At 40.2% G+C, this 21,501-nt stretch overlaps 1 protein-coding gene across 2 annotated transcripts; it reads left to right on the top strand.

The window, feature by feature from the left end:
- The first annotated feature begins 5,462 nt into the window (after nucleotides 1-5,462).
- Nucleotides 5,463-21,272, top strand: ppp1r8a (protein phosphatase 1, regulatory subunit 8a). 2 transcript variants are annotated; one of them, XM_036562613.1, is made up of 7 exons: nucleotides 5,463-5,531; nucleotides 6,635-6,695; nucleotides 11,118-11,271; nucleotides 13,576-13,790; nucleotides 15,726-15,870; nucleotides 18,401-18,465; nucleotides 20,111-20,582. In XM_036562613.1, exons 1-7 carry the CDS (start codon nucleotides 5,482-5,484, stop codon nucleotides 20,465-20,467), a joined length of 1,047 nt encoding a protein of 348 aa, XP_036418506.1. In that variant the 5' UTR covers nucleotides 5,463-5,481; the 3' UTR covers nucleotides 20,468-20,582. The 2 variants fall into 2 exon arrangements, with proteins under 2 accessions (XP_036418506.1, XP_036418504.1); XM_036562611.1 differs by lacking the exon at nucleotides 18,401-18,465 and having other exon boundaries at nucleotides 20,111-21,272.
- The last annotated feature ends 229 nt before the right edge of the window (nucleotides 21,273-21,501 follow it).

The following is a 21,501-nucleotide window of genomic DNA, read 5'->3' on the forward strand; positions in this document are numbered from 1 at the left end:
AGTGTAAGAGTGAAAGTATTGAATGGTGTTAGAAAATCATTTGAAATTGTGATTTAATGCATTTTGTTTTGAGTTTTCTGATCTGTTGTTCTTGCAGATGTTTGAGATCTTGTTTGAAAACAGCATTGTGAAAAAAATAACAGGGTCTGTTTTTGTTCTCTACATCTTCTGCATTCATTCTGCTAATCAGGCCTTTACAGTTTTGAGGTAATGCACATGGCCCTGAGTGTAGAAGACTGTAACCTGCACTCTTAAAGATGGTTCTTCAGGGGTTCTTTACCAGTGGTGGACAGTAACTAAGTGAATGTAATTCGTTACTGTACTGCACGTTACTGTTACTACTGTTTTTTCGTTTATCTTTGCTGAAGTTTTTCCATTTTGGGCTACTTTTTACTTTCACTCCACTACATTTCAAAGTCAAATATCTCACTTTTTACTCCTCTACATTATCAAAAATCTGTCGTTCCTTTTGGTTTATGTGTGTATAAAAACAACGTCAAAGCGAAAGAAGCGCAAAGCAAAACACCAGTCAGGGCACAGCGGTCACTTTGTTTTGAGCTTGTTTTGACCTGTTGGTCATACCGACCCAGTGCAGCACACGGTTCAACATCAGTGCAGCAGTGTAAAATTTTGGGAGAGTCTATTCAACATAAATGATGAACTAACCTAACTTTGTGTAAATAGACCACAATATAGAAATATGTACTCATATGCAGTTGTGACTGACGGGTCTTTTCTGAATTTATACAAACACTTTCATTTTAAAGTAAATTAGTTTTGTCTAGTTTATGTTTATGAACAGAGACCTACAGATGCAGTTTAGTAAAGGAAACTCATTTGTGAATCTGAGTTTAAAGCAAGTTTTTGTTAAATTTAAACTTGTTTAAATTTAGAGCAAGAATCTTGTTACAAAATGGTAACAGGACATCAGAGCCATAATTAACCTTTGAGTCCTTTCAATTTTGATACTTAAGTACATTTGAAGGCAAATACTTTTGTACTTTTACTCAAGTGGAGGCCTAAAGGGAGGAACTTCTACTTTTACTGCAGTAATATTTTACCTTGGGTGTCTCTACTTTAACTCAAGTACATGGTTTGTGTACTTCGTCCACCACTGTTCTTTACTAAAGACAGTGGTTCTGTATAGACCTGTGAACACTTAAAGAACCATTTGCATGATTAAATGGCTCTTTGCATGGTGAAATGGTTCTTCGGATTGATGTAAAATGTGTTCTATATGGTTCTATAAAGTAACTTTCCAAAAATGGTTCTTTATAGCACCAAAAAGGGTTCTGCTTTTGTATACACGCTTGATATTGTAACAGTAGCAGAACACTTGTTGGTACGATGTGAAACCATATACCACATATTCTCTGAAGAACAACTTCAGCAAGCAAATGGTTCTTTGAGTGTTCGTGATTCTAAATAGAACCATTGCTTCTACTAAAGGATGCTTGAAGAGCCATCTTTTTAAAGCAGAGGTGGCAGAAATACAAAAGTCCCTTACTTAAGTAAAAGTACTAGTAATCTAGTAAAAAAATAAACTTAAAGTATGACTTTTTTTTTTACTTAAGTAGAAATATAAAAGTACAAGCGTATAAATATACTAAAGGTATTTCTCATTTCTAATTCAATTTTTAAATATCTTTTTATTGAGGGTTGGAGGTACACGTCCATTTAACTGAGCATAATTGTTTATACTAAAGCTGCAGGCCTTATGATCAAAAATGCACTTGTCTAGGACACCCAAACTTTCTTTACAAGAATTGGGGATGAACATCGATCGAATCTCTACTAAGAAAAAATGTCAGAGAAGATGACAAAACTAGGTTAAAATCGGACAGCTGGGATGTACAATGTTAAACCTACAAAGATGTACAAACTTAAAACCTGATCATCGTTAAACCCAAAAACGCAGGTCACTGCCACAGCGAGCAGACCCAAATGAAGACGACATGAAAGTTAATCTCTTATTCTCCAGGGTATATTTTGGTTTGTCCATCTGAATTTTCATCACCAAATCACAAGGCAAATTATTCAGTAACTGCATGAAATAAATATAAATTTTTATTTTTTTAAGCTCCCCTCAAATTAACAGAACATGTTTTATGATCATACACATATTGCTATATGCTTACAATTTACTGCTGAAAGACAAAAATCTTAGACGCTCTTTGTATTATTTTATAAAAATAATGTTTACAGAGCAGATCACTTAAGAGTCGCCATCTGTTTATAGTTTATAGCCCAGATTTGTGGAAAAATGGGTCGACTTTCAGTGGACAAACAATTGTGAGTTCAGCTTCTTTTATTATAAGGGCTTAAAATTACATCACCCATCTATGTGACTGGAAAGAAGACAGTTACAGCTCTCATACGACCCCCACCTTCTGAATGTAGCTTATGAAATATGAAGGTTATGAAGAATATGAATATGTGCATTTTGGAACCACCGGTGGTCTCGAGGAGCTGAAAAGGTTAAATGAAACAGCTGATATGTGAAGACGAGGAAAAACATCTATCAATCTTAAACACCAAAGCCTAATCATCACAAGCTAAAGCATGCTGCCACAACATTTATGGTTTATGTTATGTTTATATATATTCTACCTGTAATGACTCGATGCACTGAAGTAACATTCGTACAGGCATCTGAATGTAACTGCTAAATCATTTAAGGTGGGATGGGAAATGAAGCAGCTTCAGTTTCATCTAGTCTCTGTCCACTGTTCAAGTCTCAATGACGGTCAGTAAGCCGGGGCTGTATCGCTTGAGGTGGGGCCGCAGGTTTAACCCCTAAATTACCACAGATACATACTTGGATGTAACGTTTACAGTCTGAGCGTTCTTGTGCTGTGAGATTATTCATTAATTCACAGTAACCCCCGACTCTCCCGATCACCCACTCCAGCACTGAGTAAGGCTGTGGATCCGGGTTATTTCAGAAGCATTGTCCGCATTAAGGCTCGATGCTGTTACTTTCTACTGGTTCCGCTGTCTCTTCTGTTAAATTCCCTTGCTTTTCCTGTGTGCTCACTGCTGGGGCTTGCAAGCCGTGAAAGTAGCTAATCACAGGTTCACTCTGCTCCACCCCCCCCTCCCCACCACCACGTCACCTCCAATAGGGAGCAGATTGTCTGATTCAAACAATACATAAATAAGTAGGTAGATGAAATACACAAAGTTTGTCCAAACTAAAGTAACGAGCCCATTTTGAAAATGAAGTGAGTAAAAACCACAGATTCTTCTTTTGGAATGTAGTGAGTAAAAGTATAAAGTACTGAAAGAAATACTTAAAGTACAGATACCTAAAAAAGCTACTTAAGTACAGTATCGACGTACTTTGTTACGTACCACCTCTGTCCCTGAATGCAACCCTATATTGTTGCCAAACACAAGATAAGTGGTAATTAATTATTCAGTCAGTATTTTGTTTGAATGCTCTACATCACTGTTTCTCATCCCTGGTTCTGGAGGCCCACTGCACTTTTTAGGATCCTCCCTGCTCCCAACACACCTGCTCCAAGTAATCAGCTCATTAACAGCCCACCTTGCTGAAAAAGCAGTAAAATGTGCAGGACAGGGGGTCTCGAGGAAAAAATGTTCAGAAACACTGCTTTACAAGCTAAAACATAATAAAATTCCCTCCATCATGGACATCTACACCACACGCTGCATCCGCAAAGCCACCAGCATCGTGGACGACCCCATCCACCCCTCACATGGACTTTTTTCACTGCTGCCGTCTGGCAGAAGGTACCAGAGCATCCGCGCCATCACTGCCAGACTCTGCTACAGCTTTGATCCACAAACAATCAGGTTTTTAAACTCACAAGGGCTGAACTGAATACCCCCTCACACACTCACACACACACACCCACATACACACATACTCTACACTCACACACACACATACACACGCACACTCTATACACACACTCTACACTCACACACACACACACACACACACACAGACATACTCTACACTCACACACACACACTCTACACTCACACACTCACACACACACACTCTACACTCACACACTCTACACACACACACACACACACACACACACATACACACGCACACTCTACACTCACACACACACACTCTACACTCACACACACACACATACACACGCACACTCTATACACACACACTCTACACTCACACACACACACACACACTCTACACTCACACACTCTACACACACACACACACATACACACGCACACTATACACACACACACACACAGACATACTCTACACCTACACAGACACAACTCACACACACACACACACAACTCTCACACACACACATACTCTACACTCTCACACACACTCTACACTCACACACACACACAGACATACTCTACACTCACACACTCTACACTCACACACACACACACTCTACACTCACACACTTACACACACACTACACTCACACACACATACACACACTACACTCACACACACACACAGACATACTCTACACACATACACACACTCTACACTCACACACACACTCACTCTACACTCACACACACATACTCTCTCACACACATACTCTACACTCACACACACACAAAACACACACACACACAAAACACTCACACACTACACTCACACACACATACTCTACACTCACACACACACACAAAACACTCACACACTCTACACTCACACACACACAAAACACTCTACACTCACACACACATACTCTCTCACACACATACTCTACACTCACACACACACAAAACACACACACACACAAAACACTCACACACTACACTCACACACACATACTCTACACTCACACACACACACAAAACACTCACACACTCTACACTCACACACACACAAAACACTCACACACTCTACACTCACACACACACATACACACACACCTCTTTGATGCTCTATTTGCACTGGAACATTGCTGCTCTTACAGTGTTCACACTTTGTTCACTCTAGTACTGTGTATATCCTACCTCAGTAACTGCTGTGCTCACGTATGTTATAATCTGACAGTGTTTACTCACAGATCACAGCATGTTAAATATATCTGCACCTTATTCCACAACCCTACCTCATGCTCAGAAATGAGTGCTGTGTCGGTGCTGCACTGTCCTGTCTGTTTAATTGTGTTTACTGTGTCTAATGTCTGTTTTATTTACTGTTTTATTTACTTACTGTTGTATTTATTGTGTTGTTTCTAGTTTAATTTTTTTGCACACTTACGTTTGCACGTCTGCACTGTCTATTTTGTTCCATGTCGTTCCTTGGAGGAACGTCATTTCACTCCACTGTGTACTTGTACATAGATGGAATGACAATAAAAGCCTCTTGACTTGACGTGACTTGACTCAAACTTAGCTGAACTACAAAGAATGCTCTAGAAACTACACCTCCCAGAAAGGCAGTCAGCCAGCGGGTGGCCCCGCCCATTCCGCGCCGCTCATGAGCCCAAGCCAGCCAAGATGGCGGCGAATCCAAGCAAAAACACAGCCCATTTCGACTGCCCGTCATGGTAAGCCTGCAGATTAGGACAGTGTGTCCGTTATAAACTGCAAAGACGTCGTGTTACGGGTCTATATTATTATATATAGTTATAACTGCAGTTATGGCTTGCACCGAGAGTATTATAAGCCCATACATTGGTGCAATAATCTGCATCGTAGCTGTTTTAGCTGCTTTTCTAGTCAGCTGGCTGCTTCTGAAATGTTTGTGCTTCATACATGCTGTCAGATAAATAAAGTAACAGACGAAGCAGAAGTTGGCTTTTTATTCACCAGCTTATTTTTTTAATTTTCCGTTCCACCTTAAATAATGCATCAGTCGCATTCTGGCGCCTGTAAGTTGCTACCTGCGCTAGAATGGAACAGCTGCACCATTTAAGGTGGAACGGACAATTCGAATAAGAAGCTTCTACCTTCTTACACCCCGACGGTTCATCCTGCAGGTCTGGACGCAGAATAAACTTTTGCAATGCTAGTTTGCATATAAACAAACATACAAAGTCCTAGCAAACCTATAGGTTTATGAACAGCTCCCTACATGGGTGCTTAAAGGGGAATTCCACCAAATTTTCAAAATTTCTCAATAATTCAATCCTTGAGATGTAAACAGAGTCATTCAGAGTGGTTTGGTGTGAAATGGTTCATTGTAGAGACTCAGATTTCTTTACTATCCAAAACCACCAGTGAACCTACATGTTTTCTGAGTATTTGTGTAATGTTGATGATGATAAAATAGTGGAAAATTAAAAAAAAAAAAGTTTTCTTTGGGGACTATTTTGCCTCATAATGCCCTGCATGTATCCCTTCACTGTAAAACAGTGTCTCGGTCATCAGGCAGTGAATTCATAACCATTTCATGTAGTAACTTTCTGTAAGGGAGCTTTTAGAGGTGGACATCTGGTTCCTATCACCACCACTGTGAACAGTTCTGACTCTAGAACAGAGCGTTTCACACCAAACCACTCTGGACGACTTTGTTTACATCTCGGCCATTTAATTTTGCAGAATTTTTGAAAAATCAGTGGAGTTTCCCCTCTATGGACAACAAAACTGTGTTCATTTTTTTCTGATGTTTATTAGAGGTCTGTTTAACTTCTTTTCTGTTTGGCTTTAGGGCAGGAAAACCACCCGCCGGGCTTCATTTGGATGTGGTTAAAGGAGACAAGTTAATAGAGGTAAGATCCATTAGATGAGTCAGTCATGTGCTGCAGAGTGGTACTGACCTGGTTAAGTGCACTCTGAGCAGGCAAGCAGTGAGATTGGAAAACAGCCATGGAGCTTTACTCTGCATTAGAGGCCAGTGCTCCATCTTACACTACATGCCTAAAACATCCACACTAATTAGTGGATTCAGCTACTTTATTAAAGGGGCAGTCTGGCCAAAATTAAAAATTTAACCATTCAGTACATCAGTTTGCCTCTTACATTGGTGCCTTAGGAGTCTCTAGAGCCCATGAGTCAAACACGAGGCCTGCAGGCCAGATCAGGCAACACAATCCTATCCAGCCTGCAGAAATGTTTTCATTTTCTATTAATATTAGCTTGCTTAACAGTGCACTGCACTACAGCCCCCAGCATGCACTGCAACGTAACGTGTGCTCTGAGTCTCCTACCCCAACAACAGTCTATGGGACAGGGGTTACACCTCAGTTCTACACAATTCTACACAGTTCTACATTAGTCATATCACCAAAATGCATTTCAGCTGCAGTTCAGCCAGGATAAACACTGAACGTCAGCTCAGCAGCTCAGAAACTGAGCCCAAGTCTGAATGAACCTGCAGCAAAGAAAGGATTCCAGGTGTCCAGTTCAAGCAGATAGGTGGGTTTAAAAGACTGAGCCCCTGGGGACGTTTACATTTAGAATATTTCAGGTATTCTTGTACTCTACTACAAGTCCCTGTATTTTACTGTTGAAGGTTTTGTGTATTTTGAATAAACAATGGTCAGTTTGGTTTATGGATTTGATGACCCTAATTAGTCCCACAGTTTCACCTCCTCATTTAACCCATCCGTGCAGTGAAACACCACATACACACTAGTGAACACACACACTAGGGGCAGTGAGAACACTTGCCCGGGGCGGTGGGCAGCCCTATCTACAGCACCCGGGGAGCAGTTGGGGGTTAGGTGTCTTGCTCAAGGGCGCTTCAGTCACATACTGTCGGTTCAGAGGATCTAACCGGCGACCTTCCGGTCACAGGGCTGGTTCCCTAACCTCCAGCCCATGACTGCCCCCATAGCCCATGACTGCCCCCATGCCAAAATGTTAATTAAAAATAAAATGAAACAGATGTTCTCTGGTCCACGGGTTTGCCGAGATTTTTTAATATGGCCCTTTTAGTGGTTGACATTCCTGCTCTAGAGTGAGATAGTCTGGTTTAAAGACTAGGAAAGCTCCTTTCTGTTGATGTGTCTTGAAGGTGGGAGGAACTTTTGAAAAACAGTGGCTAGCTGGCTAATGCAGAAGGAAGCTATGTACTGTTAGAAAGCTGTACTTCACATCTGTACATCTTAATAGTGATGTTACACTTGATACCAGAACAACTCACTTTACTTTAAAGCACTGTAGTGTTGCTGGGTTCACGTTCCAAAAACACACGTGACCGCTGACCGCTGAAGCTTTGTTTGGTACAAAACCATGTGACTGCTTTGGGAACAGATCCAACAGAAATGAACTGGTGCAGGTTTTCATGGTTTCATGGCAAAACCCAACACTTACATCTTACTTTAGCTTTCACATATCCTTTTCAACTCCTTGAGACCACCGGTGGTCCCAAAACGAACTTCGTCGTATTCTTCATAACTTTCATATTTCATAAGCTACATTCTAAAGGTGGGGGTCGTATTAGAGCTGTAACTGTCTTCTTTCCAGTCAAATAGATGGGTGATGTAATTTTAAGCCTTTATAATAAAAGAAGCTGAACTCACAATTTTATTTTCTACTGAAAGTCGACCCATTTTTCACAAATCTGGGCTATAAACTATGAACAGATGGCGTCTCTTCAGTGATCTGCTCTGTAAACATTATTTTTATAAAATAATACAAAGAGCGTCTAAGATTTTTGTCTTTCAGCAGTAAATTTTAAGCATATAGCAATATATGTATCATAAAACATGTTCTGTTAATTTGAGGGGAATTTTACAAAAAAAAATTAAATAAAAATGTACATTTATTTCATGCAGTTACTGAATAATTTGCCTTACGATTTGGTTGTGTAAATTCAGATAGACAAACCAAAATATACCTTGGAGAATAAGAGGACATGAAGCCTCCACCTTCACTATGAAGGATTATGTAGGGCAGAGTTGTATGTGAATAAGTTTATGCATGAGTTTGTTAAGAGTTTTGCTAAAAATCTATATATTTTTCATATAACACACCCCTGCGTCATGTTTATGCTGCTTATTACCTTTAGTGCTTTAAAAAAACGAATTACATACTTTTAAATCACTAGCAGATAAAGATTTAGTAGAGCAGGTTTAGCAGAATTATAGCCGCTGTTGTTTTTTTAACCACCAGGTGTCAGTACTGTGCACTGGTTTTAAAAGCTTCGAGTAAAGAATCCTTTATCGATACAGTTTAAATGAAAGCTTAGTTATTTCAGAAAGCTTTGTTTTTGCCAGATCTACATATAATCCTCTACATTTACAACACGTACAAAATGCTGCAGCGTTTTAGAGAGAGTTTAAAGATCTGCTGCTGGTTTTTAAAGCTCTAAAAGACCTTAAAGCTCCTGAACGTCTGTCTGTTTATGATCTCAGATCTGCAGATTCTGACCTTCTGAACACCTTCAGTAAAACAGAAAACGTGGAGAGACTCAGTTTCAGTTATTCTGCTCCTAAACTGTGGAGCTGAGTTCAGCTTTTATTAGACAGTCGAGCTCAGAGCTCACTTTTAATAAACATCTGAAAACGCAGCTCTTTAACTCAGCGTTTTTTGGGCTGAAATGCCCCTTTAAGGTCACCCATTGCTGACCCAGCTTGTATAATTGCCAAAGAAACACACTGATCACTAGAATGAGACACTCAAAGCCACATATGGTCACCTACCGTGGGCTAGAGGGGTCAAAAGCCCCCCAGCATCGGGCTGTGGAGCAGTGGAACTGTGTTCTCTGGACTGATGGAGCTCCATCCACTACATTTGGGATGAGTTAGAGTGACCTAGAACTGACCATCCATTAATACTCAATCAAATCCTCACAATAATGTTCAACATCTAGTGTAAAGCCCTCCCAGAAGAGTAGAGGCTGTTACTGCAGCACAGACTCACTACTAACACCTTCATTTCAGTGAGTGCTGAAAAATGTAATAGGTTTTTTGGAATTTGGTACAGAAGGAAACATCAGTTGTTCTCGTCTGCTGAGAGTCTCTTTCATCCTAAATGAAGTTTGTGTAGGAAATGATGTAGAAATACAACCTGGAGAGACTTTTAGCTGTAAATGTGTATCTCCTGCTCAGGGAAGGCAGGTCTGTTATATTTCTATCCCAGCAGCTTCCCGCAGCCTTTTTTTGTGATTGTTGTCCATCAGAATGCTCGATTTTCCCCCTGGCTTTTATCAGTATTTGCAGCAATATTTACACTTTTTACCCTTATTTATTTATTTATTTATTTGTTTGGAGGTGGGAGATGGCATTTATTTAGTTTACATACCTATTTATTTGTTCATTTGTTTATTTAGTTGGAGTTGAGGTCTGGCATTTATTTATTCATTCAGGTGAGGTATGACATTTATTTCTTCATTTGTTTGGAGTTAAAGTATGGCATTTATTTATTTATTTATTTGTTTGGAGTTAAAGTATGGCATTTATTTATTTATTTATTTGTTTGGAGTTAAAGTATGGCATTTATTTATTTATTTATTTATTTATTTGTTTGGAGTTAAAGTATGGCATTTATTTATTTATTTATTTGTTTGGAGTTAAAGTATGGCATTTATTTATTTATTTATTTGTTTGGAGTTAAAGTATGGCATTTATTTATTTATTTATTTGTTTGGAGTTAAAGTATGGCATTTATTTATTTATTTATTTGTTTGTTTGGAGGTGAAGTATGGCATTTATTTATTTATTTATTTGTTTGTTTGGAGTTAAAGTATGGCATTTATTTATTTATTTATTTGTTTGTTTGGAGTTAAAGTATGGCATTTATTTATTTGTTTGTTTGGAGTTAAAGTATGGCATTTATTTATTTATTTATTTATTTATTTGGAGGTGAAGTATGGCATTCATTTATTTATTTACACTGTTTGTGACTGAGGTGACTAATAAATAAACACTGAAGTGTCTGAAAAAGAAAAACACTTCTTTCTATTAATAAAGTTTCCAGTAACCAAGGCTTCAAGGCTTCGTGGAACTGATACAAGCTTAAAATAACAGACACATTTACGCTGAAATAAGTCAGCGATCCGTCAAACTCGCAATCTCTTGCAGTTATTATGAAGGATTTGCGATGATCTGGTCTGGAGGGGCTGGTCTCACCGAAGATGAGTGGCTCAAGCTCAGACGTTTTTATCGTGGTCTGTCAGTCGTTGTCATGCGTCTCATATCGTCTCATATCCCACCTGAATCAGAGCATTTGATCTTCTCCATTTCCAGAAACTGATCATCGACGAGAAGAAGTTCTACCTGTTTGGGAGAAACCCGGACCACTGTGACTTCACGATAGACCACCAGTCGTGCTCGCGTGTGCACGCGGCGCTCGTCTACCACCGGCACCTCAAGAGGGTCTTTCTCATCGACCTCAACAGCAGTGAGTGTCTCCACTGAGGAGGACGTTTAGAAACAGGAGTCATGTTTAGAGGATTGTTGATCTGTTTTGTCCTGTTCTGCTCTTGAACGTGCATCAGCTGCAACTTATGCCGGCCTTACGCCAAACGACTTTTCAAGCGATTTCACTGTCGCACACAAATTTCCAATGTGCGTAACGCAAGTGCGACGCAACTCCAGCAAGACTCTCATGAACGTATTCCGACATTGGAAATTTGTGTGCGACAGTGAAATCAGTCGTTTAGTGTGAGGTGGTCAGGACGGCTGTTTTAGGTCAGTCTTTTTCTCGTCTTGACGCTGCGACAAAATAAACCATGTTTGACATTGTCGCAAGTTTTAAGTCTTGACTCATGCAAATAGTGCCAAAGCTGAGAGAGAGAGAGAGAGAGAGAATGCATGCATGAGAGCCTGAAATCTCTGTAAAAAAGGCAAATCTGCTCAACTTTAATACAATAATCATATTAACTAATCATATTAACTTAAATATGTAATCTGTTTTAATATTTCAGGTTCACTGAGTGGAGCAGTGGTGTAAGGAAATGTGCAGAGGACTTTATGAATGGCTTTACTGAGGAATCATCGATGTTTTTTCTTCCATTTTTTTAAAAACTTTCTTTTACACTGGTTTCTTATTTTGTTTATTAGTTTTGATAGTTTAGTTCATAACATCCAGTCAGCAGTGCTGAATCGCTGCATGTTGTGTTGGTGTGTAAATCTTTATGTTAAATAAAAAAGTAGCTGCACATTTTACAGGTTAATTAAAGATTCTGGGTGATGATCTGCCAGAGTGAACAGCTCTACAGTGAACTGGGCCGAGCCCAGATCTGTACACACCCAGTCAGCGTATCTTCCCATCTGCACCACTACAGAGTGGAAGGAAAGGGTTTCTCTGCTTATATATTTCCACCAGGTGCATGATGGGAAATAGTGCAAATAGTGACCCTGCAAGATCCCCAGTCTTTACACAATCATAGTCTGGGACTAAAATGGTCTTTAGGTGTGAGAGGGTGTCAGACTTCAGTCTTTTAAAAGCCTTTTTGAAGCCTTCTATTGGACGGTTAGCATAGAGGACTTTGAAAAGACTCTGAAAACAACTTTTAGTTGCGTGCAACTAACTTTTTAGTGCAACAAAACTATAAAAAACAAAATAAGAAACCACTGTAACAGAGAGCCAAAACTAAAAAAAACATTGATGCTTCTTCAATAAAGCCGTTCTTAAAGTCCTCTGAACGTTTCCTTACATCACTGTTACACTCAGTGAACCTGAAATATTACTTAATTATTGTTTTAAAGTTGAGCAGATTTGCCTTTTTTTACAGAGATTTCAGGCTCTCACACATGCTCTCTCTTTCTCTCTCTCTCGCCTGACTTAGGACAGCCGTCCTGACCACCTCACACTAAACGATCGAGATGCCGCGAGTGTCCAGCAGGACTCTCATGATTTTTGTTGACGTTGGAAATTTGTCTGCGACAGTGAATTCTCTGTCATTTGGTGTGAGACCGGCATTAAGCAGTTCCCAGTTTGTCACAGACTCTGGAAACATTTGATGTTCAGAGTGTCTAAAAATGCTTTTATGTTTACTTTGGAGGAGCAGTTCAGCAAAAAATCAAATTTTCATCATCCACCCCCCCTTAGCCCAAATGTAGTCCATCAGCTGAGACATGTTTGATGTCTGAAGTTTGGTTCTTTTATTTATTTTTGTTTTTTTTATTTTCGGCATTTATTTATTTATTTATTTATTTGTTTATTTGGAGGTCAGGTATGGCATTTATTTATTTGTTTGTTTATTTGGAGGTGAGGTATGGCATTTATTTATTTATTTATTTGGAGGTGAAATGTTTGTTTACGTGTTCGTTTATTTATTTGGAGGCGAGGTGTTGCATTTATTTACTGATTTATTTATGTATGTATGTATTTATTTATTTATTTATATAATTTAACTTTTAATTTAACAAGACCAGTCAGTAAAGGGGAATTCCACCAATCTTTCAAAATTTCTGCATATTTAAATTGTTGATACTTAGTCACAAAATGGATGGCAGAATGATGAAGTTTGTTTTGTACTGGAGCTGCGAGGCTCATGTAGCACACGTTCGTGTCACTCAGACAGAATTTTGGGTGTCTTCCATCAGCCTTGTAGCTCCAGGGCAAAATTAAAAAACAGACTTCAGACACCAAACATGCCTTGACGACTATATTTATGGCGAAGGGGAAAGCCTGTGTACATTTGATTTGTAGGGAGTTTGTATTACACATCAGTGGTGATTGCATTTCTTCTCCTTCCAGCTCATGGCACCTTTTTGGGCAGAATCCGTCTGGAGCCCCATAAACCTCAGCAGGTGCCAATCGACTCCACCATGTCGTTCGGGGCATCCACGCGGGTGTACACGCTGAGGGAGAAGCCCCAGACGCAGCCCAGCGCTGCCACAGGAGACAGTGGGGTGGAGGATGAAGAGCTGAAAGGACTGCTGGGGCTCCCAGAAGAGGAGACAGAGCTTGATGTAAGGTTGATGCTGTGTGTGTTTTAATGGTGGGTGATATGAGAGATTATCATGAGTAATTACAGTGTAATAAATTGAGTATAACGTGGCTGTCGCCTGCTGGTGCACAGTGACTTAATCAAAAATCAGAAGAGGCAAAAGTTGCATTTTAATGGAAGATAACAGCGTGACCCTTTTTCTTGGAACTGTTGTTACCAACGACGAATGCTCTGAGCTTTGGAGGTTCACTGCCAGACTGACAGTCAGAAACTCTGTGACCCCCTCTTACAATTGGTATGTGATTGGTTCCTAAGCGCCTCACCACTTTTTGAATCTTATTCAAAGATAATTTAATCTTATTGAATACACACACACACACACACACACTAAGCTTGATCTGTGTGTGGATGACTTAGACCAATCAGAAGCCAGTCAGAAGCAGCAGAACATCCACATAATGTGTTTTCACACAACCAGAACAAACTGGCAGTCTGGGACTTTACATTTAGTGCTCGAGCCTGGATTTTTTTCTAGTCTCTTTGGCCCACAGGCCTTAGTTTATTGAAAACAATCTCAATTTGAACTGTAGTCACATTACTGGTCTGAAAAATCACAATGAAATGTTTTCCCCAAACACTGAACAGCTGCATATTTCATTAAAAAGAGATTTATCTCTGTCCACCACTTGGTTTCCCTCCGTTGTGAGGTTATCGTGCGTAGATCTTTATTGACCACATAGATTGTCCTGTTTAATTGGGAAATTGCTGGTTGCCTGTTTTATATCTGTTTCATCTTATCAAACCTCACTAAAACTAAACTTTGGGCTATTGACTGTGTCTGAAAAAGGCCTTCAGGGTTATTGTGATGTGTCTTTGCCATATTGCCCTGCACTAGTATGTTTAGGCAGAAAAATTGCCTAATCCCGTTTATTTTTACCCCACCCCTTGTTTTTGAGTGTCACCTTCCCCTTTAGAACTGAAATCTTCCCTCTGAAATGGGACCCTCAAATAAAAAGAGCATTACTTTATTATCAGCGCTGCTCTGTAGGCGACCCTGCCAGTCTGCAGTGACAGCAGAGGAGGGTGAAGTTCAGCTCCTCACTGCTGGGCTTTAGTTACATTTAGGGCATCATATGCCTTCAAAGAGGGGGGCAATTATTTATAATCACCCACGCCTAATTCTTCAGTGATATGAAGCTGAGGTCAGATATTCACCAGATTCTTGTTTGTATTTTCCCGTTCCACCTTAAATGAGCAGCATTTCTGACATCTGAGGTTCCAGAATGTAACTGCTACACCATTTAAGGTGGAACATTGGAGGGTAAAGTTCAGCAACCATCATATGCCTTCAAAGAGGGGGACAATTTTTTTATCACCCACCCTTAATTCTTCAGTGATATGAAGCTGAAGTCAGATATTCACCAGATTCTTGTACGAATTTTCCCATTCCACCTTAAATGATGCAGCAGTTCTGACGCCTGAGGTGCCATTGCTGCACCATTTAGGGTGGAACGGGAAATTCAGCTACAAAAACATCATCATACTACTAATGATTTTTATGCTTGTTATGAAGAAAAGAACCAAAATACACTGAAACGACATTAAACTGAGATAATTCAATGATTATTGTAATTATTTTACAGAGATAATTCTACATTTGTGTGTTTCTTTGGTCGCTTGTGCAGCCATCTTGCCAGTTTTTCTTTTTTTTGTCTCTGAAAATCCTCTGTTTGGAGGGCCATGTAGCCCTAACACTTCATCCTACCCCTCTATCTCAACAAGAATCGGGACACCCTACCCCTAGACGTGAACGCGCAAAGGGCTAAGTGTTAGGGGTGAGGGCTGAAATGGGACTGGGCCTAAGAGAGTGAGTTTGGGTGGATGTGTTTGTTGATGTGTTGTGGGAGTCCCGTCAAATGTGTGGTGTTTTGTCAGCTCTGTTAACTCCCCGATCCAGAACCTGACTGAGTTCAACACGGCCCACAACAAGCGCATCTCCACCCTCGCCATTGAGGAGGGCAACCTGGACATCCAGAGGCCAAAGAGGAAAAGGAGAAACTCTCGAGTGTCCTTCAGCGAAAAGGAGGAGATCATTAACCCAGGTGTGTGTACACATGCATTCTTGGACATTCACTTATTGGCCATTTTATCAGAAACTCCTGCCATACAGGTTCACTTTGCAGGTGTAGTTACATCTACACAGTCATCAGACGTCCAGCAGTGGAAAGGGACCACCATAAGACCACCACTGACCAGATATTAGTTTGAAGGAGGACTGTTGACTCAGGCACAGCACAGGTACAAACTGTGTACACTTACTGGCCACTTTATTAGAAATCCCTTCCTCACTCGTCGGCCTTGTAGGTGTGCAGCTGGAGATTATAGCATTTACTGTGCTGTGAAAAAGTATTTGCCCCTCAGCCGATTTTTCTATCTTTGCTAATTTGTCATGTAAATATTTCAGATCATCCAATTTTAACTTAGAACAACACAAGTAAAGACAAAATGCAGCTTTTAAGTGATCGTTCCATTTATTGAAGATAAAGATTTATTCAAAACCGATATCACTCATGTGAAAAGGTAGTTGACCCCCTAAATGTGATAACCGGTGGTGCCACCCTCAGCAGTAACAACTGCAGTCAAACATTTGCAATGACTTTTGGTCTTTTACATCAATGTGGAGGAATGTTGGCCCACCCTGCTTTGCAGAATTGTTTTACTTTGGCGGCACTGGAGGGTTTTCAGACATGAACTGGCCATTTAATGTCTTGCCAGAGCATCTCAGAGGGATTCAGGTCTGGACTTTGATCAGCCACTTTTTTTTTTCTTTTAAGCCATTCAGAGGTGAACTTGTGTGCTTCAGATCACTGTTCTGCTGCATAACCCAACTGCGCTTGAGTTTTAGGTCACAAACTGACAGGCAGACATTCTCCTTCAGGGTTTCCTAAAAGAGATCAGAATTCATGGTTCCATCAGTTACGACGAGTCGTCCAGATCCTGCAGAAGCAAAGCGGCCTCAGACCACCACACTACCACCACCATGTTTCACTGTTGGTGTGATGTTCTTATGGTGGAATGTGGTGTTAGCTTTACGCCAGATGTAACGGGACCTATTTCTTCCGGACAGTTCCACCTTTGACTCATCAGTCCACAGACTATTATCCCAAAAGCCTTGGGGGGTCGTCTAGATGGTTTTTGGCAAATGTGAGACGAGCCTTTGTGCTCTTTTTGGTCAGTGGTTTTGGTCAGTTGTTTGCGCCTTACAGCTCTCCCATGGGTGCCATTTTTGCCCAGTGTCTTTCTTATTATGGAATTGTGTACATTGACCTTAACTGAGGCAAGTGAGGCCTGCAGTTCTTTAGATGTTTGTCTGGGTTCTTTTGTGACCTCCTGGATGAATCATCGATGCACTCTTGGTGAAATGTTGAAAGGCCGGCCACTCCTGGGAAGGGTCACCGCTGTTCCAAGTTTTCTCCATTTGTGGATTACGTCTCTCACTGTGGTCCTCTGGAGATCAAGAGCCTCAATGGCTTTATAACCCTTTCCAGACTAGACCAGGTAGATTTTAATGCCTTAGTTTCACAGCTGTATATTAAAAGCAATTTGATGATCTGAAACATTGAAATGTAACAAATATGCAAAAACAGAAGAATTTGGGAAGGGGGCAAATACTTTTTCCACAGTACTGTATACTGGAGCTGTGTGGTAGGTGTTTCTGATAAAAAAGTGAGGTGGACCTAATAAACTGCTAAATTTATTTAGCGTAAACAGCTAAATAAATGGTAGAACATTCAGTATTTTAATCACTATCACAGAATTGATTAATTCTATAGATTATTAAAAAAATGCCCTCATTTCATTTATTGCAGTCAGTCTAGTTTCCACCACTGAGACTCTATTTGTGTCCCAGTATCAATCAATTAACCTTTATTTTGACTCAGAAGTACATTGAGGGTGACCCTCATTTACAGTTGTGCTGAGTAGATTACAAGGGATTGAAAAAGCTGAAACGAAATTTAACAACTAAAACAAAAGAAAATCAAGACAGAAAGATTTATAAAAAATAATAATAAAAAAAACAGCTCAAATAGAAAACCGGCATAAAATATCAATAAAATATATAATAAAAACAACTTTACAATGAAGTAAAAGACCCAACTTAGATAGTAAACAATAAGAAAACTAAAGTTTTAGAAAAATCTAATTATTTACTAGAAAATAACAGTAAAAATAATTAACATCAAATAACAGTTGCAATAAAATATTCAAATAATAGTATGTATAAATGAATAATATAATAGTAATTCTCTTTGGTTACTACTTGAGTGCCTTGCTGCTGTAGCACTGTGAATTGCCCTAATATGGACTAATAAAGGATTATCTTAAGAATATAGTAATAATAATAATAATAATAATAATAGTAATAGTATGTAGCAAGGTCTTGTCTCAGTTTGGCCACAAGATGTAATGGTACACACACAATTGAACACACACTGTTACGTTCCTAATTATTTTGTCTGGCTGCTGCTGTGACGTGATCCTCAGATGTTCTTGATCTTCCTAATTCCATCCTGTTCGTGTTCTGGCGTGTTGCTGATCGAGATGACTCTCTTTTATGCTCTGTGTTCTCAGAGGATGTCGACCCGTCTGTAGGACGCTTCAGAAACATGGTGCAGACCGCAGTCGTTCCAATTAAGGTAAAAAATAAATAAATAAAAAAGAACAGCCTATATTTGTTGGATTGTCAAAAATCCTGTGGGCCCAGTAATAGCCTTTCTGTGGTCAAATTTAGGCGCAATCCTTTTTCTTATTGTTACCCATACCCCTTGTTTTAGAGTGTCTCCTTGCTGCATGGAACTGAGTTATATGCGGTACTGGTTGAAATCTTCCCTCTAAAATGGGACCCTCAAATAAAAAGAGCATCACTTCATTAACAGCTACCAGCGCTGCTCTGTAGGCGACCCTGCCAGTCTGCAGTGACAGCAGAGGAGGGTAAAGTTCAGCTCCTCACTGCTGGGCTTTAGTTACATTTAGGGCATCATATGATCTTCAAAGAGGGGGGCAGTTATTTATTATCACCCACCCCTAATTCTTCAGTGATACGAAGCTGAAGTCGGATATTCACCAGCTTCTTGTTCGAATTTTCCTGTTCCACCTTAAATGGTGAGGTGGCAGAATGTAACTGCCTCACAATTTAAGGAACGGGAAATTTAGCTAGCTACAGAGATATCAGCATCCTTCTAGTGATTTTTTTACACTTGTTATGAAGAAAAGGACCATAAAACACTGAAACAATATTAAACTAAGATAATACGATGGTTATTGTATATTTCAACAGAGAAAATTCTCACATTTGTGGTTTCTTTGGTCTCTTGTTCTCCATCTTGCTGGTTTTTCTTTTTTTCTCATAACTCTCTGTTTGGAGTCTCTGAAAATCCTCAGTTTGGAGGGTCATGTAGCCCCAACACTTCACCCTCCCCCTCTATCTCAACAAGAATCGGGACAACCTACCCCTAGACGTGAACATGCAAAACAGAGGGGTAGGGCTAAGTGGTAGGAGCGAGAGGTGAAATGGGGTTTGGACTTTGGCTCAGAGTCAAAATGGTTCAGCTTCAGACTGCTAGAGGTGGAGCAGTGGGTGTTGCCCTGTCCTGACCAGTCGTCATTCGGGGTCGCTACAACTACAAGAGTGGATGATAATAAACCTCATGATATTTGAAGTAATTTTCACAATATACAATATGTGTCACAATATTTTTTATTTTTTTTACAGGAACAGACATGAATGAAAGATGACTGTATGCACACAGTTACATCTGAAAAATGTAGAAATTAAACTATGCCAAAATAAACTATTTTGGAAGGAGAAATAATCATAAAAATAATAAAATAACAGTTACATAAATCAGCTGTTCAGCGTTCTGGAAGTACTAATGATACCCATGCTGTACTAAGAAAAGGGTGTTGTTGTGTAATTAATCACAATAGCGATAACACATCTTCACACCCTTTATACTACTGTTAAAGGGGAATTCCACAGATTTTTCAAAATTTCTGCATAATTGATTTTACTGTCCAAAACCACCAGTGAACCTGCATCACAAAACTATCATAGAACAGTGTCTCAGACATCAAGCAGTGTATTTATAACCATTTCATGTAATAACTTTTGGTGAGGGAGCTTTTAGAGGTGGACGTTTGGTTCCCATCACCACTGCTGTGAACAGTTCTGACTCTAGAACCACCAGCAAACAACTCTGAATGACTTTGTTTACATCTTAACCATTTAACTATTCAACCCAGCACTTTAGTCACCCTCTGTTCTCATCTATTCTACCACAGAAGAAGAAGCTGGAGAGCCACGGCACCCTTGGCTTGGAGGACAGTGTGGCGCGGCGAATGCAGAACTTCCCCCTCAGCTCGGGGCTTTATGGCGACCTGCCCCCCACCAGCCACGAGGCAGGAAACCAGGGGGCCGGAGCCCAAGGCTCCGCCATGCTGGGTGGGCTACCGCTTCCTTTCCCCAACCCGGCCCCCGAGGTGGACCTCTCCCCGACCACGGTGCAGCCCCCCGCCATATTGAATCCCACCCCCGCCCCGGGAGCCTACACGGCCGAACCGCTCAACGAACCTCGCAAGAAAAAATACGCCAAGGAGGCGTGGCCTGGCAAGAAGCCCACTCCCTCTTTGCTCATCTAGCGTGTGCCATTGGATGCCATGGCAACAGACCTTCCCAGGACGTGTATATGTATATGACATGTATGATTTCAGTGTCCATAGTGTCCATATGTATAGAGCGTTTCAGCTTTTTGGTTTAGAAACGTGTCGTCTTTTAAAGCGGTTCAGACGTCGTGTGATCTGTCCGGCAGTCAGTTCATCGACTTTTATACCGAGAGGAGGCGGTGGTGTCTCCAGAGGGACCGTGGAGGCCAAAAATGGGGGGTCTTTGCACTTGAGGGGTTACCGAGATGGTGTTAAACCCACATCTTCTCCTGTTGTGAACATATTAACACTACATTTACTGTTACAGTCACAGCTCCCCTCTGGGATTAAGCGAAAGACAGACTCCAAATCATTTTGCGTTTTTGGTAATTACAGCTGCAAACTACCACATTAACCTGTCAGGGTGGTACAAGCAGGACTCACTGTGAGGTCGAGTTATTTTTGTTTATTTATACATCTGTTAATGGATAGAGTTCCTCTTGTTGGGAATTTAAAGGGGAATTCCACCAATTTTTTCAAAATTTCTGCAGGTTAGTCATTGAGATGTTATAGTTGTTCAAGGTGGTTTCACGTGAAATGGCTGATTGTAGAGACTCAGATTTCTTTACAGTGGCGGTGATAGGAACCAGGGGCCGGATTCACGAAAGTGTCTTGAGAAAGAAAATCGGGTGGCACGGTGGTGCAGTGGGTAGCGCTGTTGCCTCACAGCAAGATGTGCCTGGGTTCGATTCCCTGTGTGTATGTGTGTGTGTTATTCTTCAAAAAAAATCTTAAGAATTATTTTCTTAACTATTTTCTTAAGGATAATTTGGTTACACTTTACTGTAGGGTAGGGTTCATAAGGCTACACGACACCTACATAAGCTTGTCATTACAACTGACATAGACCTACATAAATGTTAATAATTGCTTATTCCAACAGGCATCATTTGCTGTAAAGGTTATATTTGCCAATTTTGATCAGAGTTAGCTAAAGTACATTTTTTGACAGTTGACGTCTGTTGGAAAGA

This window comes from Colossoma macropomum, unplaced genomic scaffold (genome assembly GCF_904425465.1).
Source record: "Colossoma macropomum unplaced genomic scaffold, Colossoma_macropomum, whole genome shotgun sequence".
Classification (NCBI taxonomy): domain Eukaryota; kingdom Metazoa; phylum Chordata; class Actinopteri; order Characiformes; family Serrasalmidae; genus Colossoma; species Colossoma macropomum.